Source organism: Genypterus blacodes, unplaced genomic scaffold, assembly GCF_046128005.1.
Source record: "Genypterus blacodes isolate CSIRO-AG114 ecotype Tasmania unplaced genomic scaffold, CSIRO-AGI_Gbla_v1 ptg000527l_1, whole genome shotgun sequence".
Lineage (NCBI taxonomy): Eukaryota > Metazoa > Chordata > Actinopteri > Ophidiiformes > Ophidiidae > Genypterus > Genypterus blacodes.
The window spans coordinates 63,810-91,709 of NW_027467281.1; the positions used below are offsets into that span (position 1 = coordinate 63,810).

The following is a 27,900-nucleotide window of genomic DNA, read 5'->3' on the forward strand; positions in this document are numbered from 1 at the left end:
TGAGGAAATAACGTATTAACGCGTCTCTCAGGCCAAACGCTGACAAAGGTAACTCAAAACAAGAAAACGTTGTCTACTCCTTTACATTTTATGTTTGGAACCCAAACGCATGAAATGAGGATTCAAATGTAAACTGGAAAAGAGTTCATCAGCAGCTAGTGGATGGTTATCAGATGTCGGTCTCCTTTGAGTAGATAATATTGGACAAATGATACCGTTCTGTAATGGAATAGAAACTGATGCTTGGCGTATTTTCCGCGCCGTGCACCTGTTTGCTCTCATCCGCACCACAAATCTGAACGCCACTGTCCTCAAACGCCTCCTCGATCCCCGAGACAGACCCACAAGAATTTCACAGGGTTATCTTTGTCCTCAAGGCCAAAGGAAAGGGAACAATGCCATGACGACACCTCGCCGGGCGCAGCACTGAGCCATACTCTAGAGCGGCTGACCTTAACGAACACTGCGACAGCTGCAACTCTTCTCTGTCTCACACCTGTCACATGACTGACCTCTACTGAACCTTAGCGTTTTCATCAGGAATGTTCTAATCACAAAGTGAAAGGCAGAGCTTTGGACTGTTTGTGTTTCATCCATCAGTTTGTCCGGCTTTGGGTTTGGATTCAGACTCATGGACACAAACCCATCCTGTTGATTTCAGCCTCTGCTTCACCTAATTGTGATATTTTGGAGATCAGCATAATGCAAATGTAACTTTTTTGGCTCCTTTCATGTGTTTGTGTGTGTTTGTTATTGTTCTGCTTATAAGCGACATCATGTTCAGATCGACTTGTGTCTGTGTCATGTGAGGCATCTAAGGGTTAAAACAGCACAGATCACAACTCTGACTATGATTGGTTATTTATTTATTTATTTATGATTATTGGTTTGTTCCTTTTTTAATTTGCTTATTATTCTCTGTTAATTTATTCTTAACTCTCACTTTCATTTTATTCCTATGACTTCATGTCCGCACTTTGAGCTGCTGAACATTACACTGATGGATAAGGATAATAAAGCATATTTGATCTTTAGTTTGATTGTAACTGTCCAGACTCTCAGCCGGTCTCAGCCCCTCCCCTCCCCTCTGTCACACACTGTCCTCGCCTTGTTTGTCACAAGGTGAAAGCAACAAATAGCAGCCTTGTGTTCTGCCCAATAAAGAGACGGCCTTTTAATGTGCAGCATTTCTCCAAATCCATCCCCATATTTGGCTGATAAAGTCTTTATTAAAGGAGGAATGGCTGCTGGGCTCATTACTGCCCTCAGCTCAGGCCCACAGGCAAAGGTAAGAACACACTAACATCACTCATTCATTATGTACCACTCATCCAGAAGGGAACCTCTCATATCTATAGGTTAACTCTAAACTCCAGTGTTTATCTCTCTGCTATAAAGTCATGAAGTCATAAAGTCATACATGTTCTGCCCTCAGACACTGACAGACACTCATCTCCTGCACAGAGCAGCGGCCCGAGGTAAAGAACTAAACGCTTTTACTGTGCTTTCATCAGAGTCTCAGGTGTAGTGGTGGTCAGTGTGTGAGATGGTTTCTATGGTGATGTAAATCCTACAGATGTGTGGAGTCTGAATGCACTGGACGACCACAAGTTTGTCTTTGCTGTTTCTCCTGCTACAATTCTGGGTCACAAGTTTTACGTGCAGAAAGCTTAAAGTTTAATCTCGTTCTTTGATTCCATCCTTACTTTGATGTGATTGGCTGATCTGTAATGTGAATCCTGAACAGGTTGAAACATGGGGGACGCTGCCATGAGAGAGTTTGGGCTGGCCGCTTCCTTCCTGAGGAAGTCGGACAGGGAGCGTCTGGAGGCTCAGACTCGGCCCTTTGACATGAAGAAGGAATGTTTTGTCCCTGACGCCGAGGTGGAGTACGTGAAGGCCTCCGTCACCAGCAGAGACGGAGACAAAGTCACCGCTGACACTGAATTTGGAAAGGTGCAGACAGAGGCGGGGTTTAGTCTCCTTCCATCCCTCAGCACAAATGTTTCTGCTCACTGTGTGGAATACGTCTGTGCTGTTTCCTAGACGGTGACGGTGAAGGAGTGTGATGTCCACCCTCAGAACCCGCCCAAGTTTGATAAAATTGAAGACATGGCGATGTTCACCTTCCTCCATGAGCCCGCTGTGCTGTTTAACCTCAAAGAGCGTTACGCAGCCTGGATGATCTATGTGAGAGCTCACACACCTTCACTCATACACACTCTATAGGCTATAAGGAAAGGGCAGAGACAGAGAGAGAGAGAGAGAGAGAGAGAGAGAGAGAGAGAGAGAGAGAGACCAGGCAGAAGCTTTGGCTGCAGAGGCTTAATGCCTCTTGCATGATGCTGATGCCCCCTGGTGGAGAGAGAGAGAGAGTCTGTGAAGCCTTTAGCAGAGCATAGAAGTGCAGCCAGTTTAAAGTGAGTGACCTGTAAAGTGAAGTTCTGCTTCATATCAGCAGCACTTCATCTAAATGATCTGAGCCACAGCTTTGACATCATCAATGTTAGTAAATACCTCGCAAAAAGAAATGAACCAATGTGGCGATGCACTTGTATGATCACACTGAGGATCTGTGTCGCCTCAGTGTGACTCAAGAACACATGATGTCCTTCTCTAATCACCTGTTTTGTCTCCCAAAATGTGTCTCTGTCTCAGACCTACTCTGGACTCTTCTGTGTGACCGTCAACCCCTACAAGGCGCTGCCAGTCTACAACCAGGAAGTGGTGGAGGCCTACAGAGGAAAGAAGAGGAGTGAAGCTCCTCCCCACATCTTCTCCATCTCTGATAACGCCTACCAGTACATGCTGACAGGTAAACAGCAGACTCTATCCTTCATCCTGATCAAATGTTTCAGCTTCCATCAAGCCTCCTTTCTCACACTCGTACCTTTTCCTCTGCAGACAGAGAGAACCAGTCAATCCTGATCACGTGAGTTACAGAGCAACCACAAACACCTGGACAGTACTGGAGAATATTTAGTTTGGGTCTAAACGTTCTGTTGTCTCATCCATTCAGTGGAGAATCCGGTGCTGGAAAGACGGTCAACACCAAGAGAGTCATCCAGTATTTTGCCAGCATCGCTGCTGTTCCAAGTGGGAAGAAAGAAGCAGCCAATGAGAAGAAGGTTTGTAATACAAACATTCAGCTGTTGGGCAGACAGCTCATACTGGGATCACACATGGGGCCACATGGACTTGGTGGAACCAGATGTTTACGTCCTCATGGCAGGACTGAGTGTGTGTAAATGTGGCACCTGTGTGTTTGACTTGTCTGGAGCTGAAGTTGTGTGTTTTGACACAAACAGGGGACCCTGGAGGATCAGATCATCCAGGCCAACCCGGCTCTGGAGGCCTTTGGGAACGCCAAGACCATCAGGAACGACAACTCCTCCAGATTTGTGAGTGTGTGTGTGTGTGTGGTTGCTTGACACCCTGAATGGACCCAGAGTCAAACTAAAGTAACTAATAAATACAACTTTTCCTCTCAGGGTAAATTCATCAGGATTCATTTTGATAACAGAGGAAAGCTGGCGTCTGCTGATATTGAGACTTGTAAGTAGAACTAATGATGATCTACTTGAACCACAATCACATTCAGATGTGATCAGCTGCTTGTAGGAAGTTTGTCCTTTTTACTGAATGATACTTGACTGTTTCCATGTGTGTGTGGCCTCTCTCATAGACCTTCTGGAAAAGTCTCGTGTGACCTACCAGCTCAAAGCTGAGAGGGATTACCACATCTTCTACCAGATCCTGTCTCAGCAGAAGCCAGAGCTTCTGGGTGAGAAATACAATTTCTAGGTTTCTGGTGAGAAACGGTCGCTGTAAACTTAAACATATTAACAGTTTTTAAATTGTTCCTTAGACATGATGCTCATTACCAACAACCCCTACGACTACGCCTTCATTTCTCAAGGAGAGACGAAGGTCACATCAATCAATGATTCTGAAGAGCTGATGGCCACTGATGTGAGCCGACTCTTTAATCACAGTCAATGCTAAATTAAAGGTTTAAAGACATTCATTGATCACATGACATCTCATCCAGGAAGCCTATGATGTGCTTGGCTTTACTCAAGAGGAGAAGAACAGCATTTACAAGCTAGTCGGAGCCGTCATGCACTACGGCAACATGAAGTTCAAGCAGAAGCAGCGAGAGGAGCAGGCCGAGGCCGACGGCACTGAAGGTCAGAGGTCACTATATATAGCCAATGATCTACAGCCAACACTGCTTAGGAAACACGAGAGTCATGAAGTCATTTTCTCCACAGATGTCGACAAAGTTGCGTATCTGATGGGCCTGAACTCTGCTGACCTCATCAAAGGTCTCCTCCACCCGAGGGTCAAAGTGGGAAACGAGTGGGTCACCAAGGGACAGAATGTCGCCCAGGTGAGGAGAAATACAACTCGTGTTCAGATCCAACATTAAGTCTAGAAAGGTTTTACTAGGTTGTCTCCATTCCTTTGTTAGGTGTACTACGCAGTGAGTGCACTGTCTAAGTCAGTGTATGAGAAGATGTTCCTCTGGATGGTCGTGAGAATCAACCAATCACTGGACACCAAGCAGCCTCGTCAGTACTTCATCGGTGTGCTAGACATCGCTGGATTTGAGATCTTTGACGTGAGCTCTGACTTGGTCTCAATCAATTTCTTGATAAAACTACCAAACTATCTCTGATGTGACGACCAAACTGCTGTCTCATGTTTACCATCCAGTTCAACACCTTTGAGCAGCTCTGCATCAACTTCACCAATGAAAAACTGCAACAGTTCTTCAACCACCACATGTTTGTGCTGGAGCAGGAAGAGTACAAGAAAGAGGGCATTGAATGGACCTTCATAGACTTTGGTATGGATCTGCAGGCCTGTATTGACCTGATTGAAAAGGTGAGACATTAAACAGTGGGTTATAGAGGGTTAGAGATAAATAAAGATGCGTTTCCTCCCAAACCTTGGTGTGTTTGTGCCTCCTCAGCCCATGGGCATCATGTCCATCCTTGAAGAGGAGTGCATGTTCCCCAAAGCTGATGATACCACCTTCAAAGCCAAACTCTATGACAACCACCTGGGCAAATCCAACAACTTCCAGAAGCCCAGAATCGTCAAAGGAAGACCAGAGGCTCATTTTGCTCTGGGTCACTACGCTGGAATTGTTGATTACAATATAAACAACTGGCTGGTGAAGAACAAGGATCCTCTGAATGAGACTGTGGTTGGACTTTACCAGAAGTCAAATCTCAAGCTGCTGTCTTTGCTCTTTGCTAATTATGCAGGATCTGACGCAGGTTTGTATTCAAAATGGACCAGGTCTGTAAGATTTGTTCTAACAAAAATCAAGTGGTGATTAATGCAGCACATATTCCAGTTAGACTATGATCACGTATGTTGGTGGGGCCACATGCAAATTGTAACACAAGAAAGAGGTGTGGAAGGACCTACAGGAGCAGAGGTGTTCATATTCTAGGTCACCACTCCTCATTAAACTTATTTATTACTGAGTGACTGTGCTGTACATACAGTATAACAATGTTTATATATTTGTTATATTTGATTTAGCTCAAGAGACAAAGGGCAAAGGTGGAAGCAAGAAGAAAGGCTCCTCCTTCCAAACTGTATCTGCTCTACACAGGGTAAGATCTCACAGTTTGCACTAAATGAGCTCAGTTCACCTTCTGAAGAAAAGAACAATTACTATGAAATTGGCGAGCCGGCCTGGAGTGGAGAAGAGAGCGTGGTACCGTGCTCCATAGCTGGCAGTGGACTGATGGCTTCGTATTCTCTCCTCTGTGGTGTTCACTAAATGATAGGAGAACCTGAACAAGTTGATGACCAACCTGAGGTCCACTCACCCTCACTTTGTACGCTGCCTCATCCCCAATGAGACCAAGACTCCTGGGGCCATGGAGAATCCTCTGGTGATGCACCAGCTACGCTGTAACGGTGTGCTGGAGGGCATCAGGATCTGCAGGAAGGGCTTTCCTAACAGGATCCTCTACGGGGACTTCAAACAGAGGTGCCTGTCAGATAGAAAGTACAACATTAAGGATAGATAAAGCAATGTTGGTGATGTCGTTCAATTGGTATTTTATATCTGGAAAACTGAAATTATCCTCCATTTTCATCTTTAAAGATACCGCATTTTGAACCCGAGTGCCATCCCTGATGGACAGTTCATCGATAACAAGAAAGCAGCAGAAAAACTTCTGGGCTCTCTGGACCTTGACCATAACCAGTACAAACTGGGGCATACCAAGGTCTGTGACACCGGAGTGACTGATGAACATTTGAACTTGGAAACAGAGCAGCATGAGAGTGTCCGGAATTTGTGATTTATATTTTACAACTTTGCTCGCTGTTCGACTGCAATTTCTCAGTTGTAAAATCTCCAACACCACTCAAATGTAAATCTTCACAGCACACACACATCACTTCACACCACTTGTTTCAAAACATTTCAGTTCACAGTTGAAACATCTGCACAAACATTTTCACTGAAATGCCAGAACCTTGTGTCACACAGACCGGTCTGAGTGCTTAAGCACATATATTGCTATTTTTCTTGTCTGTGCATATATTTTAGGTCTTCTTTAAAGCTGGGCTGCTGGGCTTGCTGGAGGAGATGCGAGATGATCGATTAGCTCTAATCATCACCAGGCTGCAGGCAAGATCCAGAGGACTCCTGGCAAGAATTGAATTCCAGAAGATTGTTGAACGGAGGTAAGCACTGTCTGACGTTAGGAGTGGGATGCTTGGTATTAAGAGTAAAACAGTGCAGAAGTCTTCAGGAGGGAGCTTGGAGCAGAACCACTGGCACATCCAGCAGAAGATAGAACACAAAGAGACCACATTCAAGAGGTGTTTGGCTACAAAATGCATGGAACAAAGTGTTGTTAAAACTATAGCCATTTAACTGTAGGGATAGAAAAGATGAAGCAGGATATTTTTTGAAAGCAACGGCACAGATAAGAGAGAGAGACAGTTTGTTACCCAACATAGTGTTTGTTAAATTGTTGTATAATTATCACTGATTTGATGACCAAAACAGCTTCATAGTCATGAATCAATGTCCACAGAGATGCTCTACTGGTGATCCAGTGGAACATCAGAGCCTTCATGGGGGTCAAGAATTGGCCCTGGATGAAGATGTACTTCAAGATTAAACCTCTGCTCAAGTCAGCGGAGACAGAGAAGGAGATGGCCAACATGAAGGAAGAATTCCTGAAGCTGAAGGAGGCCTATGCAAAGTCTGAAGCCCGTAGGAAGGAACTAGAAGAGAAAATGGTGTCGCTTCTCCAAGAGAAGAACGACCTGCAGCTCCAAGTCCAATCTGTAAGTTAACAATACTTCTGCATTTCAAAGGAATTTAGAACCAAACTCAGTTTGTGCATCAAACAGTTTATCTGCAATCCTAACAGGAGCAAGATAATCTCTGTGATGCTGAGGAACGATGTGAGGGGCTGATCAAGAACAAGATTCAGCTGGAGTCAAAGATGAAAGAGCTGACAGAAAGACTGGAGGATGAGGAGGAGATGAACGCAGAGCTGACCGCCAAGAAGAGGAAGCTGGAGGATGAGTGCTCAGAGTTAAAGAAGGACATTGATGACTTGGAGCTCACTCTGGCCAAAGTGGAGAAGGAGAAGCATGCTACAGAGAACAAGGTGATAGATGAACCTACATCCAAACAGAATCTATTCTATTAAGTCCTGGATTAAACATGTCTTTGTGCCATAGGTGAAGAACCTGGTGGAGGAGATGGCTGCTTTGGATGAAATCATCGCCAAGCTGACAAAGGAAAAGAAAGCCTTACAGGAAGCTCATCAGCAAACGCTGGATGACCTGCAGAGTGAAGAAGACAAAGTCAACACTCTGACCAAAGCCAAGTCTAAGCTGGAGCAGCAAGTCGATGATGTAAGTCGAATATATGATGAACATGCTTGTGGAAAACTGTGGACAAGTTGAAGTCAAAGACTGTAATCATCTTCCACTGCAGCTTGAAGGATCTCTGGAGCAAGAAAAGAAAATTCGTATGGATCTGGAGAGAGCAAAGAGGAAGCTGGAGGGAGACTTGAAATTAGCCCAAGAGAGCGTCATGGATCTGGAAAATGACAAGCAGCAGCTCGAAGAGAGGCTGAAGAAGTAAAAATACAACTTGGTGTAAATATAAATGACACTTTATTTCACATTTCAATTTAAACAAATGTTTAACCTACAGGAAAGACTTTGAAATCAGCCAACTTAATGGCAGAATAGAGGACGAACAGGCGCTGAGTGCCCAGCTCCAGAAGAAACTGAAGGAGTTGCAGGTAATAAAAGCAATAATAAGCTCAATTAGTATGATCATATATATTTCATATGGATAAGGCCTCAACATATGACATCATTTTGTACTTGTGTTTTTGTAAAGGCCCGCATAGAGGAGCTGGAGGAGGAGCTGGAGGCTGAGCGAGCTGCTCGAGCTAGGGTGGAGAAGCAGAGAGCAGACCTGGCTAGAGAGCTGGAGGAGATCAGCGAGAGGCTGGAGGAGGCAGGAGGAGCAACATCTGCTCAGATCGAGATGAACAAGAAGAGGGAGGCCGAGTTCCAGAAGATCCGCAGAGACCTTGAAGAGGCCACTTTGCAGCACGAGTCCACAGCCGCCACGCTCAGGAAGAAACAAGCCGACAGTGTGGCTGACCTGGGGGAGCAGATCGACAACCTCCAGAGAGTCAAGCAGAAACTGGAGAAGGAGAAGAGCGAGCTCAGGCTGGAACTGGATGATGTGGTCTCCAATATGGAGCATATCGTCAAGTCCAAGGTCAGCTGTAGTTTCAGTCAAACAGATTACTAGATGAAACTTTGATGTATTTGTGGTGTAACTGTAAAGAATTGATCATCGTGTTCTGTTTTCAGACTAATTTGGAGAAAATGTGCAGGACTCTGGAAGACCAGATGACTGAATATAAAGCAAAGGCTGAAGAGGGACAGCGGACCATCAATGACTTCACCATGCAGAGAGCAAAGCTTCAAACTGAGAATGGTACACAAACACTAATGAACACAAACACTTCATAACAACACATATCAGGGTGTTTCTAAAAGAATATTTATGGCATTGAATCAGGTGAATATTCAAGGCAGATTGAGGAAAAGGATTCCCTGGTGTCTCAACTCACCAGAGGAAAACAATCCTACACCCAACAACTTGAAGATTTGAAAAGGCAACTGGAGGAGGAAGTCAAGGTAGAACCCCCAAAATAAAGAGAAGGAATCTGAGACAGATGAGGTGTTGGTACCAGAGAAGCACCAAGGTTTGCTTTGATTTCAGGCCAAGAACGCATTAGCTCATGCAGTCCAGTCTTCTCGTCATGACTGCGACCTGCTCAGGGAGCAGTACGAGGAGGAGCAGGAGGCCAAGGCTGAACTGCAGCGCAGCATGTCCAAGGCAAACTCTGAGGTGGCTCAGTGGAGAACCAAGTACGAAACTGATGCCATCCAGAGGACCGAGGAACTGGAGGAGGCCAAGTGAGTCCAGGAGATAGAAGACAGCAACACTTGACTTTAGTCAACAAACACATTCAGCTAAAATATGAAGTCAGTGTAAAGAGATATTAGATCAGTATGACTGCAGAGTCCCTTATTGTTCATGCTCAGGAAGAAGCTGGCTCAGCGTCTGCAGGATGCTGAGGAGGCTGTGGAAGCCGTGAATGCTAAATGTTCCTCTCTGGAGAAAACCAAGCACAGACTGCAGAACGAGATTGAAGATCTCATGGTGGATGTGGAGAGGTCCAATGCTGCTGCTGCTGCCCTGGACAAGAAGCAAAGAAACTTTGATAGGGTACAACTACAGTAACACTTGGTCCTTTGTTCTGTCTGATGAAGAATGTCAAATAACTGTTAGGGCTTCATATCTTAGGTCTTGGCAGAATGGAAGCAGAAGTATGAGGAGTCTCAGTGTGAGCTGGAGAGCTCCCAGAAGGAGGCCAGAGCTCTGAGCACTGAGCTCTTCAAACTGAAGAACTCTTATGAAGAGTCTCTGGACCATCTGGAGACCATGAAGAGAGAGAACAAGAACCTACAGGGTAAAAGGAACTCCAGCTTAATCTTATACTGGAAAATCTGTCAGGACCACCTGTCTAATTTCTAACTTTTTATTTGACCCACAGAGGAAATTGCTGACCTCACTGAGCAAATTGGAGAGGGAGGGAAAAGTATTCATGAGCTTGAAAAGATTCGGAAACAGTTGGAGCTGGAGAAGGCTGAGATACAAACCGCTCTGGAGGAGGCAGAGGTATCCTGGGTCTTGTGATGACAGATCTCAGGCAACTGAACATCCATCAGTGGAGAGTGACAGATCTCACATTTCAATTTGTCATTGCAGGCCTCACTGGAACACGAGGAAGGGAAGATTCTCAGAGCCCAGCTGGAGTTCAACCAGGTGAAGGCTGACATGGAGCGAAAGCTGGCTGAGAAAGAGGAAGAGATGGAGCAGGCAAAGAGAAACCAACAGAGAATTGTGGACACCCTGCAGAGCTCTCTGGAGGCAGAGACTCGCAGCAGGACTGAGGCCCTCCGTCTGAAGAAGAAGATGGAGGGAGACCTGAATGAGATGGAGATCCAGCTGAGCCAGGCCAACAGGCAGGCAGCTGAGGCCCAGAAGCAGCTCAAGTCTGTCCACGCTCACCTGAAGGTGAAAAGGATGACTCACATATTTGAGCTCCTTCATGGAGGTCCTGTTCTTGCCTGTCTGTCTATCAGCAGGATTATTTGAAAAGATTAACTAATTTCCATGAACCTTCCCCTTAGTGTGTATTATATCTGTGTGTAATAAGGTTTGGCCGTGGTCCAAAGCAAACACAGTACTGGATCATGAACATGTGCATGCAGTTTGATTATGTTGTTCTGTTGGCAACTTCACATCTAAAACATGTAAACATTTTCCAGGACTGTCAGCTCCAGCTTGACGACTCTCTTCGAGCCAACGATGATCTCAAAGAGAACATTGCTATAGTGGAGAGACGCAACATCCTGCTTCAGGCTGAACTGGAGGAACTGAGATCTGCTCTGGAACAAACTGAGAGAGGTCGCAAACTTGCTGAACAAGAGCTGCTGGATGTGACTGAGAGGGTGCAGCTCCTGCACTCACAGGTGAGATGCTGGGATTGTACTTGCTGCAATCCTCTGATTATTCTCACTTCACTGAGGGAGGTTTTGCTTTGTCCAGAACACCAGCCTGATAAACCAGAAGAAGAAGCTGGAGGCTGATACATCCCAGCTCCAAACTGAGGTAGAGGAGGCAGTGCAGGAGTGTAGAAATGCTGAAGAGAAGGCCAAGAAGGCCATCACTGATGCTGCCATGATGGCAGAGGAGCTGAAGAAAGAGCAGGACACCAGCGCTCACCTGGAGCGTATGAAGAAGAACATGGAGCAAACCATCAAAGACCTGCAACACCGTCTGGATGAAGCTGAGCAGATCGCTCTGAAGGGGGGGAAGAAGCAGCTGCAGAAGCTGGAGGCCAGGGTGAGTAGGGTTCGGTTCTGGTACCTTCTCCATTTGTGTGGAGGAAAAACAAAATTGCCGCCTTTCATTTCATTCACAAAATCTGTGTTCACGTGGATGTCAGACGTGTTTTTAACTTTGAAACAGCGTGCAAACATCCCACAGCGCTCACTGTGGGCCTCAACATTTTGCTTGGACATTTTGGTTGGCTAAGTCGGAGCTGGGAGATCTTGCCAGAGAGTCTGAATTGAAATCAACTCAAAGGCAACATAAAGTAATTTAAGATCAAGATTAGAAGCCAGTCAGGATCAGCCAGACTGACTCTTGATTAGGTGAACACACCTAATTGAAAGCAAGGAGTGATAGGAAACATGCAGTGATCAGTAGAGACTTCAGAGGTGACCTGATTGTGTCAACATGCTGCAGGTGAAGGAACTTGAACAGGAGGTGGAAAATGAACAGAAAAAGTCCAGTGAAGCCGTGAAGGGAACAAGGAAATATGAGAGACGCATCAAGGAGCTCACCTATCAGGTATCTGACTCTCTGCAGCCAAGCATTTCACTAACATTGTGAGGGATTGCACACTTAAGAATCTAAACACATGACTTCTTTCAATGAAAATAGACTGAGGAGGACCGTAAAAATCTGGTACGCCTCCAAGATCTGGTGGACAAGCTGCAGTTGAAGGTCAAATCCTATAAGAAAGCAGCTGAGGACTCTGTAAGTACTGCGTCACGTCTGTAGTCAATATACTCGCATTACATATATATATATACAGTATATATACTCGGACACTGTATCAGCTTTATGCCCTTTATCCTACAGGAGGAACAAGCCAACAACCATCTGACTAAGTTTCGAAAGCTCCAACATGAGCTGGATGAGGCTGAGGAGAGAGCCGACATCGCTGAGTCTCAGGTCAACAAGCTACGTGCCAAGAGCCGCGATGTGGGATCAAAGGTTGGTACAGACAAAACGCCACATCCACAAGAATACACACCTCCACACTGTGTCACACATCAAGCAGGGTATACAGAATATGTTTCCGTATACATACTGAGTACAGGTGCATGATTTATTAATCTCAAATGAATTGATTGATTGGCAGCATGGCTCAGGACAGTATAGCGGTAGTCTAGGGACAGGAAGGTTCCAGGTTTGATTCCGGGCTCCTCCTAGAGAGCCTATTTGTATATTCAGAATGAATACTTCAGTGAAGGGGTAAAGGAGCAACAATACAAGGATATGAGTCTCATTAGTTCTGTTGATGCCAGGTGTGTAACAGCATATCTGATTGATCTACATGAAAACCTTTGTCTTTCTTTTTGTTTTGTGTTTAGTTTCAGAAAGGACTGGATGAGGAGTGAAGCTCTTTGATGAGGTTTCCTCTCTGAGTGTCTATCCTATGCATGTCTGAACATAGTCTAATAAAACTAGTCTGCATCTCAAACCTCTGTCTCCAGACTTTTCCATTCCAATGCTGGAAAACAGAAACCTACACCGGAAAGACGTGAATGCATTCATTCAAGAGTCAACGTGGCAAATATCTACATGTACAATCAATCAATGAAATTCAGTTAGAAACCACTGAATCCTTGCTCTATGTTGTTGACATGTGTCATGCTGCTGTCTGCTGTATCACACTTTAGTTTAGTTTAAAGTTTATTTCTGGTACGATAAACATATGAGTGTGTGCCAAACAGACCACACACACATAAGAAACCCTTTACCTAAAACAAAGGATTGATGAAGACGTCTCATAGTTCATTGTTACGAGTCAAAACACAAACAGCCACATGATGGCGCTACCTGCACCAGAAACCTAACAACAACAAAACAAACAACAAAAAGGCAAAAGCAGAAGACTTTGATCTTTGTTATCATTTCAAATCCATTCACTCACGGATTTGTTTGGCTCTTAGAATTTCCTGAAAATTAGGGGAATGAAAGAAACGACTCTCCATATGAACTTTACCTTTAACCTTTTACTCCCCTGACTCTATATTGCAGGGTCTACCCATGACCAGCAGATGGCACACACAAGTTGCTGGAGATGCAGATGTTAGAAGTTTGTGGTTCCACTATTGCAAGATCCTCTATTTTATTAAATAGATTCAAAAGAGAAATATAGTCAAATGTTTTAGATGCAATATATTAGAATTGAATTATAAAAACTATATCATTTAAAATATATGAAATCCCAAATCTGCCTGTTGACAGCTGGAATTGGCTCCAGCTACCCCACGACCCACTAGTGGATAAGCAGGGATTGATAATGGATGAATGGAAATCAAATAGAATAAATCTCAAACATTTTAATAAAATTATTTGTATAAATATCCAACAATTGCAGGAAATTCCTCTTTTGGCTTTGACATGTGACAGATCAACACCCTCATTATCACTGTGTAGCATAAACCAGATAACTATTGTGGTTTCCCCACAAATGTTCCAATTTGTCGCTCCGTCCAGACAATCTATTGATTTATTTTACCTACAACCAGCAGATAGCGCTCACACAAGCCGTGACAGATACAAATAGATGGCAGAGTTGCTCGATGTTTGAGGATTTAACACCAACTCACACAAAATACACACAGACTCTCAAATGATCTAAAGATCTGAATGCTCTCCAAAGTCCTCAGCAAATCATTCTGAAGAATTCTTCAATTATTTTCACAAAATAGTTCATGAATTTACTTCTTGATTCTGATTTATGATAAATATATTTTTTTAAATGTATTCTACAAAATACATTACAATTCTAAGATAAGTTCAACCTTTAAAAAAAAACATCTCAGAGGAAAACAAAAAGTAAACATCTGTCCGCCCAACATCTAAAATTCCAGAAAAGTTCCCGTTTCCCACTATAAATCATGGGATTAAGTCATTAGCTCTGTAAACAAAGCCGTTTCAGATCCATCCTGGTTTCTAGTTCAGTGTTCTTTCCACATTACAGTTTTAACAGACTTCATTAGTGACACGAGAGCCGTACCTTTGCATGATTTCACCGTGTTCATGGCTTCATCAGAGGAGGAGCAGTCGTCATGATTCCACTCCAGTCCCCACAGTCTGAATGAGAGGAAGTGAAGACAAGAGAAGAATCAGACCAACAGAAACCTGACCTTTCACAGCTACAAACCGCAAATACCAACAATAGCTCTGCTGGCTCCAGTTTCCAACTTAAGTGTATGAAGGTGCTTCACACCTTCTCAGTGTGTCCATGTGATGATTAAAGTCAGAGACAAGGACTGAGGACAGCTGGGAATGAGACCTTTGATGAGGCCTGGAATAGACAATGGGATCAGAAGGAGAAGAGATTCTATTAAGGCAGGGACGAGGCCAGGGATGACCCCTCCTTGGTCAAAGCCAGAAAAGGTCCTCTGACTACCAGCGTCACAAAGTGTCCCAGAGTGAACCATCAGGACCTCAGAGGCAGCCAGCAGGAATTTCACAAGTTATCTTTGTGTACAAGGATAAAGACAAGACAGTAATGGATGTCAACAGGACGGGGACGCTCAGCTGGCTGCTTTTGGACTGCAGCAAACTCAAACAACAGAGGGGACTCACCTGTCCCAGGTCCAGATCTCTGGGACATTTATAGTTTGACATTGAGTCTATCATTGAAATATCAAATGTTACCAACTACGAAATGAAAAAAGGGACAATTCTGGTTCTGTGTATTTAGATCATGGTGAAAGTTGTGGTACTGTAATGCAGTGTGGTGCAGACAGACAGGTCTACATCCACACCATTCCTTTAGCCTCCTGTTTTCCTTCAGTCTTTGTACTGAACAAGTATCGCTATGGTTTCAACGCTGGTTCTGATACGGCTCGGTACAGTGACCTCCACTGTAAACTCTGGGCTGGAGGTCAAGGTGGACAAACTGATGACAGCAGTGAGTGAGTCAGTCTGATAGTTACACTTAAGGACACGGTGAGAGAACTGAAGCCGTCTATCTGCTGCCTCCCCGCTGTGCCTAAACATTTCTGTAAAGAATGAACATAACCAACACATGACAGATTTTGTCTAGATTTACATTCAGAGCATTGAGAGAACTGTTCGGCCTTGGTGGAGGTATGAGTCCTCTCTTCTGGATATAAATGAGATGACGCTTGTCACACTTGCGATGGGCGTGCTGATTACAGGCTTTCACAGCTGTGACCTTGGCCTCGTCTTGCCTGCCTGCAGACAACAGCTGCGGCTTTCCATCCGTCCTCTTCTAATGTATTTCACACCGTATCACATCACAGGCTATTGTTGAAGTTTAGATTTGGAGATGTTTGATGTAACATAAAGCCTCTCGTCTGCTCACGGCTTTATTTAGTTTGGTTATGGAGACGCACTCAAATATAAAACATCTATCTGATGAAGAGCATCATCATCTTCCAAACTCAAGAAGCTGAAGTTATTTCATAGAATTTTGCCACAGAGCTTCACTCAAACCTTTATTTGTGGTAAACTCTTGGTTCTAACGCCTCAAAAATAATTAAAAATGAAAATATGTGATAGAAGATAAGAAATCCATCAAAAAATCCACAGGACAATAAAGAACAAAATTGATTCTAGGTTTATCTTTTCTAATGTAATCTATGACATTTTAACTAAAAATGTCAAAAAAAAATCAGGAGAACTGGGGAATAATGTGGTAAAAAACTTGGATTTTTATTTTTCAATAATCAGTCTTGTACCTAAATAATGATAAATAATACAACTAAAATTGACTGATTAATATTCTGCAACTGCAGTTGTAGAGAATGGGACAACGGCAAACAAGAGAACACAGAGTACAAGAGTAGCCCACCCTGCTTTACACACACACACACACACACACACACACACATTGCACCCCCCAGGCCCCCCCCTCCATTGTTCCCTCTGGCCCGTTGTCTGTTATTAGTCTGTTGTCTACAAGGTGGGAGCAACAAATAGCAGCAGAAGCCCCGACCCAATTTGGACAATGCATCTTGTGATATGAGACTTGGATGCCATTTCTCTGATATTCATCCCATATTTGGCTGACTAACCGCCTTTATTACTGGAGGGAGCGCCGGGTGTGAGCCACTGGATCCATCCTTTCACTTGACAAAGGTTGACGGTCAAAGGTAAGAGAAAGTGCGAACCAGCTGCCTGCAGAGTGCACGGCCGCTCTCTGACTCGTCTGCTCTCATTCTCCAGTTCAGTCTGGGTTATATAAAGACAAGTATCTGGTCGTCAGGTCATCAGGTCGTCAGGTCGGTGGTGATATGAGGAGATTCATTCTGTTAATGTTCTTCTGATGTTCACTGCTCAGCTTTGATTTGTCTGAATGAAATGAAACTTGAATGTTTGCTTTGCTTCTCTGTGACCAGCACAGATCCTGATCCTGATCTGCTGGGACTGAACTCCTCAGGTAAACTCACTTTACCGCAGGGAGGAAATCTGTGGATCGTTACTTTCAGTGCATCCAGATTTCTGAGCCTGGTGCAATAATAAGTGGCAGAGTAGAGATGAGTGTACTCCCAGTGTCTCAGTGTCACATTACACTGCAGCTGGGATCTATGTGTGTGTGTTAGATCTATGGTACCCTGTGTTAGCGTGTTTGAGTCAGTGTGACTTTGGTTCTGCTTTTTGTACATTATTGTGCTGATTGTTGTATTGCTATGTGATGTCACAAAAAGGATGATGGGGTGATTTTATGGACCTAAATGTGGAAGCGTCATAGACTGTAGCTAAGGTTTACATCCACACTGTAGCTTGGCTGTAATATTTGTTTGAGATGAAATCAATCTATCATATTATACAACAGTAATCATGACAGCACAGGGACTTCATTCATATATGATGAGCCTTACACAATTCTCGTATTAATACTGCTGCTCTCTGTATGGGGCTACAGTAGACTTGTGTTACATCTTGCAGAACCTTCAGATATGATTGGGTTTTCTAAACAATCTTTTCATAGATCTGATCAGATTTCAGATTCATCACAGGTTGAATCATGGGGGACGCTGTCATGGCGGAGTTTGGGCCGGCTGCTTCTTTCCTGAGGAAGTCAGACAGGGAGCGTCTGGAGGCTCAGACTCGGCCCTTCGACATGAAGAAGGAATGTTTTGTTCCCGACCCCGAGGTGGAGTATGTGAAGGCCTCCGTCACCAGCAGAGACGGAGACAAAGTCACCGCTAAGACAGAATTTGGGAAGGTATTACAATCCAAAACATTTTGTGGCAACCTATAAAAATCAAAGTGTGGAACAATGATGAGAGAGTTTGTTCTCCCTGGCAGGAGGTGACGGTGAAGGAGTGTGATGTCCACCCTCAGAACCCGCCAAAGTTTGATAAAATTGAAGACATGGCGATGTTCACCTTCCTCCATGAGCCCGCTGTGCTGTTTAACCTCAAAGAGCGTTACGCAGCGTGGATGATCTATGTGAGAGCTCCACAGTAAAGACTCAACCTTCTGATGTGGACATTATTAGACCATTGTGTTCTAATTCCAAAATGTGTCTCTGTCTCAGACCTACTCTGGACTCTTCTGTGTGACCGTCAACCCCTACAAGGCGCTGCCAGTCTACAACCAGGAAGTGGTGGTGGCTTACAGAGGAAAGAAGAGGAGTGAAGCTCCTCCCCACATCTTCTCCATCTCTGATAACGCCTACCAGTACATGCTGACAGGTAAACAGCAGACTCTATCCTTCATCCTGATCAAATGTTTCAGCTTCCATCAAGCCTCCTTTCTCACACTCGTACCTTTTCCTCTGCAGACAGAGAGAACCAGTCAATCCTGATCACGTGAGTTACAGAGCAACCACAAACACCTGGACAGTACTGGAGAATATTTAGTTTGGGTCTAAACGTTCTGTCGTCTCATCCATTCAGTGGAGAATCCGGTGCTGGAAAGACGGTCAACACCAAGAGAGTCATCCAGTATTTTGCCAGCATCGCTGCTGTTCCAAGTGGGAAGAAAGAAGCAGCCAATGAGAAGAAGGTTTGTAATACAAACATTCAGCTGTTGGGCAGACAGCTCATACTGGGATCACACATGGGGCCACATGGACTTGGTGGAACCAGATGTTTACGTCCTCATGGCAGGACTGAGTGTGTGTAAATGTGGCACCTGTGTGTTTGACTTGTCTGGAGCTGAAGTTGTGTGTTTTGACACAAACAGGGGACCCTGGAGGATCAGATCATCCAGGCCAACCCGGCTCTGGAGGCCTTTGGGAACGCCAAGACCATCAGGAACGACAACTCCTCCAGATTTGTGAGTGTGTGTGTGTGTGTGGTTGCTTGACACCCTGAATGGACCCAGAGTCAAACTAAAGTAACTAATAAATACAACTTTTCCTCTCAGGGTAAATTCATCAGGATTCATTTTGATAACAGAGGAAAGCTGGCGTCTGCTGATATTGAGACTTGTAAGTTGAACTAATGATGATCTACTTGAACCACAATCACATTCAGATGTGATCAGCTGCTTGTAGGAAGTTTGTCCTTTTTACTGAATGATACTTGACTGTTTCCATGTGTGTGTGGCCTCTCTCATAGACCTTCTGGAAAAGTCTCGTGTGACCTACCAGCTCAAAGCTGAGAGGGATTACCACATCTTCTACCAGATCCTGTCTCAGCAGAAGCCAGAGCTTCTGGGTGAGAAATACAATTTCTAGGTTTCTGGTGAGAAACGGTCGCTGTAAACTTAAACATATTAACAGTTTTTAAATTGTTCCTTAGACATGATGCTCATCACCAACAACCCCTACGACTACGCCTTCATTTCTCAAGGAGAGACGAAGGTCACATCAATCAATGATTCTGAAGAGCTGATGGCCACTGATGTGAGCCGACTCTTTAATCACAGTCAATGCTAAATTAAAGGTTTAAAGACATTCATTGATCACATGACATCTCATCCAGGAAGCCTATGATGTGCTGGGCTTTACTCAAGAGGAGAAGAACAGCATTTACAAGCTAGTCGGAGCCGTCATGCACTACGGCAACATGAAGTTCAAGCAGAAGCAGCGAGAGGAGCAGGCCGAGGCCGACGGCACTGAAGGTCAGAGGTCACTATATATAGCCAATGATCTACAGCCAACACTGCTTAGGAAACACGAGAGTCATGAAGTCATTTTCTCCACAGATGTCGACAAAGTTGCGTATCTGATGGGCCTGAACTCTGCTGACCTCATCAAAGGTCTCCTCCACCCGAGGGTCAAAGTGGGAAACGAGTGGGTCACCAAGGGACAGAATGTCGCCCAGGTGAGGAGAAATACAACTCGTGTTCAGATCCAACATTAAGTCTAGAAAGGTTTTACTAGGTTGTCTCCATTCCTTTGTTAGGTGTACTACGCAGTGAGTGCACTGTCTAAGTCAGTGTATGAGAAGATGTTCCTCTGGATGGTCGTGAGAATCAACCAATCACTGGACACCAAGCAGCCTCGTCAGTACTTCATCGGTGTGCTAGACATCGCTGGATTTGAGATCTTTGACGTGAGCTCTGACTTGGTTTCAATCAATTTCTTGATAAAACTATCAAACTATCTCTGATGTGACGACCAAACTGCTGTCTGATGTTTACCATCCAGTTCAACACCTTTGAGCAGCTCTGCATCAACTTCACCAATGAAAAACTGCAACAGTTCTTCAACCACCACATGTTTGTGCTGGAGCAGGAAGAGTACAAGAAAGAGGGCATTGAATGGACCTTCATAGACTTTGGTATGGATCTGCAGGCCTGTATTGACCTGATTGAAAAGGTGAGACATTAAACAGTGGGTTATAGAGGGTTAGAGATAAATAAAGATGCTTTTCCTCCCAAACCTTGGTGTGTTTGTGCCTCCTCAGCCCATGGGCATCATGTCCATCCTTGAAGAGGAGTGCATGTTCCCCAAAGCTGATGATACCACCTTCAAGGCCAAACTCTATGACAACCACCTGGGCAAATCCAACAACTTCCAGAAGCCCAGAATCGTCAAAGGAAGACCAGAGGCTCATTTTGCTCTGGGTCACTACGCTGGAATTGTTGATTACAATATAAACAACTGGCTGGTGAAGAACAAGGATCCTCTGAATGAGACTGTGGTTGGACTTTACCAGAAGTCAAATCTCAAGCTGCTGTCTTTGCTCTTTGCTAATTATGCAGGATCTGACGCAGGTAAGACATGAATGAAGGGAGCGATTGTATTGTTAAATTGTTCACACGATAGATGAAGAAGGCTTTGTGGAACATCATTGTGGTTAAATGCATTTCTCTGTACTTGTGCAATGACAACAAAGAGAAAAGTTGTTATCCTCTTAATCATCAGATAAAAGATAAGATAAGATAAAACTAAATTAATCCCGAAGGAAATTTCTGAAATCAGGTGTCCAATGTATAATACTGTCAACTTGTAATACATTATATAGTACATTATGCGCCAATGAGAATAACAAGACTAAATCATTTATGTTTGTGGTTCCATTCGCAGACACTGGAAAGGGCAAAGGAGCAAAAAAGAAGGGTTCATCCTTCCAGACTGTATCTGCGCTCCACAGGGTGAGTAAACACACAAGAATCTGTCTGATTGGAGAGTTGATCCTATCACAGCCGGGGAGTCTATAAGATGTAGAAACCCCAAAAGACTTTAAAGGACTAAGCTATGTGCATCCTTGTTCTAGGATGTGTTCAATGACCAGTTATTTTGTCTTTTGTATAAGAAAACTGGGGTCTTAACTCTCAGGTCCTCGTTTCTTCCACAGGAGAACCTGAACAAGCTGATGACCAACCTGAGGTCCACTCACCCTCACTTTGTACGCTGCCTCATCCCCAATGAGACCAAGACTCCTGGGGCCATGGAGAATCCTCTGGTGATGCACCAGCTACGCTGTAACGGTGTGCTGGAGGGCATCAGGATCTGCAGGAAGGGCTTTCCTAACAGGATCCTCTACGGGGACTTCAAACAGAGGTGCCTGTCAGATAGAAACACAAACATTGGTGGTACAGTATTTAATATCTGGAAAACATGAATTCAAATGCAAACACCTTCCATTTTCATTATGAAGATATCGTATTTTGAACCCTAATGCCATCCCTGAGGGACAGTTTATCGATAACAAAAAGGCTGCAGAGAAACTGCTCGGCTCTTTAGACCTTGACCACAACCAGTACAAACTGGGTCACACCAAGGTCAGTATTATTGTGCCAAATTCATAGTATATGAATTTTGTATAACATTACTAATGTATCCCTAACCTTTGATTCAAAAACAGGTCTTCTTCAAAGCTGGCCTGTTGGGTCTGCTGGAGGAGATGCGAGATGACCGATTAGCTTTAATCATTACTGGAATCCAATCAAGGTCACGAGGTCTTCTAGCAAGAATCGAATTCCAGAAGATTGTTGAACGCAGGCAAGTAATCATAGGAGAACCATTGAGAAAGCAGCACTGACATACAGTATATAAAAATCATTAGAACCCATTCATGCCCTTAAAACAACTTAAACATTAATCAAACTCAAAGCAAGTAACTTACCATCAATATACAAACCACCAAACCACATCAGCCTGCTCTCATTGCTTTTTTCCAAAATGTTTCCATATTTAAATTAATACCAAGGTTTCAAAAGAGAAGTTCTAAGAGTTCCTGACCATTTTAATGTATCCAGGGACTCACTACTGGTGATCCAGTGGAACATCAGAGCCTTCATGGGGGTCAAGAATTGGCCCTGGATGAAGTTGTACTTCAAGATTAAACCTCTGCTCAAGTCAGCGGAGACAGAGAAGGAGATGGCCAACATGAAGGAAGAATTCCTGAAGCTGAAGGAGGCCTATGCAAAGTCTGAAGCCCGTAGGAAGGAACTAGAAGAGAAAATGGTGTCGCTTCTCCAAGAGAAGAACGACCTGCAGCTCCAAGTCCAATCTGTAAGTTAACAAAACTTCTGCATTCCAAAGATATTTAGAACCAAACTCAGTTTGTGCAGCAAACAGTTTATCTGCAATCCTAACAGGAGCAAGATAATCTCTGTGATGCTGAGGAACGATGTGAGGGGCTGATCAAGAGCAAGATTCAGCTGGAGTCAAAGATGAAAGAGCTGACAGAAAGACTGGAGGATGAGGAGGAGATGAACGCAGAGCTGACCGCCAAGAAGAGGAAGCTGGAGGATGAGTGCTCAGAGTTAAAGAAGGACATTGATGACTTGGAGCTCACTCTGGCCAAAGTGGAGAAGGAGAAGCATGCTACAGAGAACAAGGTGATAGATGAACCTACATCCAAACAGAATCTATTCTATTAAGTCCTGGATTAAACATGTCTTTGTGCCATAGGTGAAGAACCTGGTGGAGGAGATGGCTGCTTTGGATGAAATCATCGCCAAGCTGACAAAGGAAAAGAAAGCCTTACAGGAAGCTCATCAGCAAACGCTGGATGACCTGCAGAGTGAAGAAGACAAAGTCAACACTCTGACCAAAGCCAAGTCTAAGCTGGAGCAGCAAGTCGATGATGTAAGTCGAATATATGATGAACATGCTTGTGGAAAACTGTGGACAAGTTGAAGTCAAAGACTGTAATCATCTTCCACTGCAGCTTGAAGGATCTCTGGAGCAAGAAAAGAAAATTCGTATGGATCTGGAGAGAGCAAAGAGGAAGCTGGAGGGAGACTTGAAATTAGCCCAAGAGAGCGTCATGGATCTGGAAAATGACAAGCAGCAGCTCGAAGAGAGGCTGAAGAAGTAAAAATACAACTTGGTGTAAATATAAATGACACTTTATTACACATTTCAACTTAAACAAATGTTTAACCTACAGGAAAGACTTTGAAATCAGCCAACTTAATGGCAGAATAGAGGACGAACAGGCGCTGAGTGCCCAGCTCCAGAAGAAACTGAAGGAGTTGCAGGTAATAAAAGCAATAATAAGCTCAATTAGTATGATCATATATATTTCATATGGATAAGGCCTCAACATATGACATCATTTTGTACTTATGTTTTTGTAAAGGCCCGCATAGAGGAGCTGGAGGAGGAGCTGGAGGCTGAGCGAGCTGCTCGAGCTAGGGTGGAGAAGCAGAGAGCAGACCTGGCTAGAGAGCTGGAGGAGATCAGCGAGAGGCTGGAGGAGGCAGGAGGAGCAACATCTGCTCAGATCGAGATGAACAAGAAGAGGGAGGCCGAGTTCCAGAAGCTCCGCAGAGACCTTGAAGAGGCCACTTTGCAGCACGAGTCCACAGCCGCCACGCTCAGGAAGAAACAAGCCGACAGTGTGGCTGACCTGGGGGAGCAGATCGACAACCTCCAGAGAGTCAAGCAGAAACTGGAGAAGGAGAAGAGCGAGCTCAGGCTGGAACTGGATGATGTGGTCTCCAATATGGAGCATATCGTCAAGTCCAAGGTCAGCTGTAGTTTCACTCAAACAGATTACTAGATGAAACTTTGATGTATTTGTGGTGTAACTGTAAAGAATTGATCATCGTGTTCTGTTTTCAGACTAATTTGGAGAAAATGTGCAGGACTCTGGAAGACCAGATGACTGAATATAAAGCAAAGGCTGAAGAGGGACAGCGGACCATCAATGACTTCACCATGCAGAGAGCAAAGCTTCAAACTGAGAATGGTACACAAACACTAATGAACACAAACACTTCATAACAACACATATCAGGGTGTTTCTAAAAGAATATTTATGGCATTGAATCAGGTGAATATTCAAGGCAGATTGAGGAAAAGGATTCCCTGGTGTCTCAACTCACCAGAGGAAAACAATCCTACACCCAACAACTTGAAGATCTGAAAAGGCAACTGGAGGAGGAAGTCAAGGTAGAACCCCCAAAATAAAGAGAAGGAATCTGAGACAGATGAGGTGTTGGTACCAGAGAAGCACCAAGGTTTGCTTTGATTTCAGGCCAAGAACGCATTAGCTCATGCAGTCCAGTCTTCTCGTCATGACTGCGACCTGCTCAGGGAGCAGTACGAGGAGGAGCAGGAGGCCAAGGCTGAACTGCAGCGCAGCATGTCCAAGGCAAACTCTGAGGTGGCTCAGTGGAGAACCAAGTACGAAACTGATGCCATCCAGAGGACCGAGGAACTGGAGGAGGCCAAGTGAGTCCAGGAGATAGAAGACAGCAACACTTGACTTTAGTCAACAAACACATTCAGCTAAAATATGAAGTCAGTGTAAAGAGATATTAGATCAGTATGACTGCAGAGTCCCTTATTGTTCATGCTCAGGAAGAAGCTGGCTCAGCGTCTGCAGGATGCTGAGGAGGCTGTGGAAGCCGTGAATGCTAAATGTTCCTCTCTGGAGAAAACCAAGCACAGACTGCAGAACGAGATTGAAGATCTCATGGTGGATGTGGAGAGGTCCAATGCTGCTGCTGCTGCCCTGGACAAGAAGCAAAGAAACTTTGATAGGGTACAACTACACTAACACTTGGTCCTTTGTTCTGTCTGATGAAGAATGTCAAATAACTGTTAGGGCTTCATATCTTAGGTCTTGGCAGAATGGAAGCAGAAGTATGAGGAGTCTCAGTGTGAGCTGGAGAGCTCCCAGAAGGAGGCCAGAGCTCTGAGCACTGAGCTCTTCAAACTGAAGAACTCTTATGAAGAGTCTCTGGACCATCTGGAGACCATGAAGAGAGAGAACAAGAACCTACAGGGTAAAAGGAACTCCAGCTTAATCTTATACTGGAAAATCTGTCAGGACCACCTGTCCAATTTCTAACTTTTTATTTGACCCACAGAGGAAATTGCTGACCTCACTGAGCAAATTGGAGAGGGAGGGAAAAGTATTCATGAGCTTGAGAAGATTCGGAAACAGTTGGAGCTGGAGAAGGCTGAGATACAAACCGCTCTGGAGGAGGCAGAGGTATCCTGGGTCTTGTGATGACAGATCTCAGGCAACTGAACATCCATCAGTGGAGAGTGACAGATCTCACATTTCAATTTGTCATTGCAGGCCTCACTGGAACACGAGGAAGGGAAGATTCTCAGAGCCCAGCTGGAGTTCAACCAGGTGAAGGCTGACATGGAGCGAAAGCTGGCTGAGAAAGAGGAAGAGATGGAGCAGGCAAAGAGAAACCAACAGAGAATTGTGGACACCCTGCAGAGCTCTCTGGAGGCAGAGACTCGCAGCAGGACTGAGGCCCTCCGTCTGAAGAAGAAGATGGAGGGAGACCTGAATGAGATGGAGATCCAGCTGAGCCAGGCCAACAGGCAGGCAGCTGAGGCCCAGAAGCAGCTCAAGTCTGTCCACGCTCACCTGAAGGTGAAAAGGATGACTCACATATTTGAGCTCCTTCATGGAGGTCCTGTTCTTGCCTGTCTGTCTATCAGCAGGATTATTTGAAAAGATTAACTAATTTCCATGAAACTTCCCCTTAGTGTATATTATATCTGTGTGTAATAAGGTTTGGCCGTGGTCCAAAGCAAACACAGTACTGGATCATGAACATGTGCATGCAGTTTGATTATGTTGTTCTGTTGGCAACTTCACATCTAAAACATGTAAACATTTTCCAGGACTGTCAGCTCCAGCTTGACGACTCTCTTCGAGCCAACGATGATCTCAAAGAGAACATTGCTATAGTGGAGAGACGCAACATCCTGCTTCAGGCTGAACTGGAGGAACTGAGATCTGCTCTGGAACAAACTGAGAGAGGTCGCAAACTTGCTGAACAAGAGCTGCTGGATGTGACTGAGAGGGTGCAGCTCCTGCACTCACAGGTGAGATGCTGGGATTGTACTTGCTGCAATCCTCTGATTATTCTCACTTCACTGAGGGAGGTTTTGCTTTGTCCAGAACACCAGCCTGATAAACCAGAAGAAGAAGCTGGAGGCTGATACATCCCAGCTCCAAACTGAGGTAGAGGAGGCAGTGCAGGAGTGTAGAAACGCTGAAGAGAAGGCCAAGAAGGCCATCACTGATGCTGCCATGATGGCAGAGGAGCTGAAGAAAGAGCAGGACACCAGCGCTCACCTGGAGCGTATGAAGAAGAACATGGAGCAAACCATCAAAGACCTGCAACACCGTCTGGATGAAGCTGAGCAGATCGCTCTGAAGGGGGGGAAGAAGCAGCTGCAGAAGCTGGAGGCCAGGGTGAGTAGGGTTCGGTTCTGGTACCTTCTGTAAAATGGTGCTGGTTGAATGTCACTGGAAATTTATCACTCAAACACCAAAAACTGAGAATGTTGATAGTACCATTTAAATATTTACTCATAATCATCTGTTAGAAGTATACTTTACTTTACTGAACTGCCTTAACAGATCAAAGAACTGGAAAGTGAAGTTGAGATTGAACAGAGAAAGTCCAGCGACTCGGTCAAAGGAATGCGAAAATATGAGAGACGAATCAAAGAGCTGACCTATCAGGTACCTTAGCTTCAGTTAAGTCATGTTTAAATCATCAGACTAAAATTCCCTTTCAAAATTAATTTAATTTTGTTTGTTAAATTTCAGACTGAAGAGGACCGCAAGAACCTGGCCCGTCTGCAGGATCTGGTGGACAAGCTGCAGCTGAAGGTCAAATCCTACAAGAGAACTGCTGAGGAGGCTGTGAGTACTTTCAGGGCAGCAGAGAAATGTGGTGTAGAAATGCTGAGGAACACCAACAGGATCCTCCTTTATTCATTTGATCTCCACTGTCTATTCAGAGGCTCAGGGGTTGTGGTGAGAAGGTAAAGCAAATGTCCTCGTTTGGTGCTCCAGCTCTTCCTGGGCTCTCACCCAGGCGTTCCCAGTCTAGATGGGATATACAGCAGTGTCAGTATCTTCTGGGAGCTGGCATGGTCGTGTGCTGAAGCCTTAACACAACAGTGGAAGTTCTTGACTTACCACTGAGAACGTAGACACAGATCTCTATGGTTGCACAGACAAACCTACTTCACATGTGGAAAACTATACATTTTACTTTCCTTACCTGTTATTATTTCCATCACTAATGTACAGTGTCTCTTTCCTGTAGGAAGAACAAGCCAACGGTAACCTCACCAAGTTCAGGAAGCTGCAGCACGAGCTGGATGAAGCTGATGAGAGGGCCGATATCGCAGAATCTCAGGTCAACAAGCTACGTGCCAAGAGCCGTGATGTGGGGTCAAAGGTCAGTGTGGAGACCAGCAGTTCAGTTTATCTGTTTGTCTTTTTTTCAAGCATCAGTGAATAAGAATAAAACCAAACATTCACTGGTTTGGACAGAGCTGAGGTCTCTTTTCTGTCTCTCTCTACAGAAAGGACACGATGAAGAATGAAGCCCATGAAATCCCTTCTTGTTTCCGAGGCCCATGTGGTGTAAAGGTGCCTCCCTAAGCTTGTCTGATGTTCAGTAGAATAAATAAAGCTGCAGCTCAAACTCTGACGTTTCTTTCATCATGTTTCTGAGAACATTTAAGAAGAGAAAATGGAGAATCCTGGCGTTTTGACAGTACAATTACATTCTAATGTGAGGGGTTCAACAACAACACATTTCCTATTATGTTGTTAAAG

At 44.5% G+C, this 27,900-nt stretch overlaps 2 protein-coding genes across 2 annotated transcripts; both read left to right on the plus strand.

Annotated features, from left to right (window-relative positions):
* Positions 1-1,755: 1,755 nt before the first annotated feature.
* On the plus strand, positions 1,756-12,846 carry LOC142990423 (myosin-7-like). Its single transcript, XM_076140208.1, has 37 exons — positions 1,756-1,956; positions 2,047-2,190; positions 2,659-2,815; positions 2,905-2,932; positions 3,020-3,128; positions 3,309-3,401; positions 3,492-3,555; positions 3,686-3,784; positions 3,869-3,972; positions 4,052-4,190; positions 4,275-4,393; positions 4,475-4,624; positions 4,720-4,890; positions 4,979-5,288; positions 5,560-5,633; positions 5,811-6,016; positions 6,134-6,257; positions 6,584-6,720; positions 7,077-7,332; positions 7,419-7,661; positions 7,735-7,911; positions 7,994-8,139; positions 8,216-8,306; positions 8,408-8,797; positions 8,893-9,019; positions 9,104-9,222; positions 9,308-9,504; positions 9,634-9,817; positions 9,896-10,061; positions 10,146-10,270; positions 10,361-10,669; positions 10,924-11,127; positions 11,204-11,500; positions 11,906-12,010; positions 12,104-12,199; positions 12,305-12,439; positions 12,826-12,846. The coding sequence occupies exons 1-37, from the start codon at positions 1,756-1,758 to the stop codon at positions 12,844-12,846; spliced, it is 5,817 nt and encodes a 1,938-aa protein (XP_075996323.1).
* A 4,613-nt stretch (positions 12,847-17,459) lies between these two features.
* Positions 17,460-27,729, plus strand: LOC142990426 (myosin-7-like). The gene is made up of 37 exons (XM_076140211.1): positions 17,460-17,660; positions 17,744-17,887; positions 17,976-18,132; positions 18,222-18,249; positions 18,337-18,445; positions 18,626-18,718; positions 18,809-18,872; positions 19,003-19,101; positions 19,186-19,289; positions 19,369-19,507; positions 19,592-19,710; positions 19,792-19,941; positions 20,037-20,207; positions 20,296-20,605; positions 20,919-20,986; positions 21,190-21,395; positions 21,493-21,616; positions 21,700-21,836; positions 22,094-22,349; positions 22,436-22,678; positions 22,752-22,928; positions 23,011-23,156; positions 23,233-23,323; positions 23,425-23,814; positions 23,910-24,036; positions 24,121-24,239; positions 24,325-24,521; positions 24,651-24,834; positions 24,913-25,078; positions 25,163-25,287; positions 25,378-25,686; positions 25,941-26,144; positions 26,221-26,517; positions 26,686-26,790; positions 26,878-26,973; positions 27,383-27,517; positions 27,645-27,729. The coding sequence occupies exons 1-37, from the start codon at positions 17,460-17,462 to the stop codon at positions 27,663-27,665; spliced, it is 5,811 nt and encodes a 1,936-aa protein (XP_075996326.1). The 3' UTR covers positions 27,666-27,729.
* Positions 27,730-27,900: the final 171 nt, after the last annotated feature.

What these genes read in the sequence shown, in the direction of transcription:
- LOC142990426 (XM_076140211.1), top strand. Translation starts at nt 17,460, where the DNA reads ATGGGGGACGCTGTCATGGCGGAGTTTGGGCCGGCTGCTTCTTTCCTG. An exon ending in TACGGGGACTTCAAACAGAG is followed by an intron (nt 21,396 to 21,492) that starts GTGCCTGTCAGA and finishes TTCATTATGAAG; the next exon opens with ATATCGTATTTTGAACCCTA. An exon ending in TCAAAGAGCTGACCTATCAG is followed by an intron (nt 26,791 to 26,877) that starts GTACCTTAGCTT and finishes GTTAAATTTCAG; the next exon opens with ACTGAAGAGGACCGCAAGAA.
- LOC142990423 (XM_076140208.1), top strand. Translation starts at nt 1,756, where the DNA reads ATGGGGGACGCTGCCATGAGAGAGTTTGGGCTGGCCGCTTCCTTCCTG. An exon ending in CTGACACTGAATTTGGAAAG is followed by an intron (nt 1,957 to 2,046) that starts GTGCAGACAGAG and finishes GCTGTTTCCTAG; the next exon opens with ACGGTGACGGTGAAGGAGTG. An exon ending in GTCTGCTGATATTGAGACTT is followed by an intron (nt 3,556 to 3,685) that starts GTAAGTAGAACT and finishes CCTCTCTCATAG; the next exon opens with ACCTTCTGGAAAAGTCTCGT.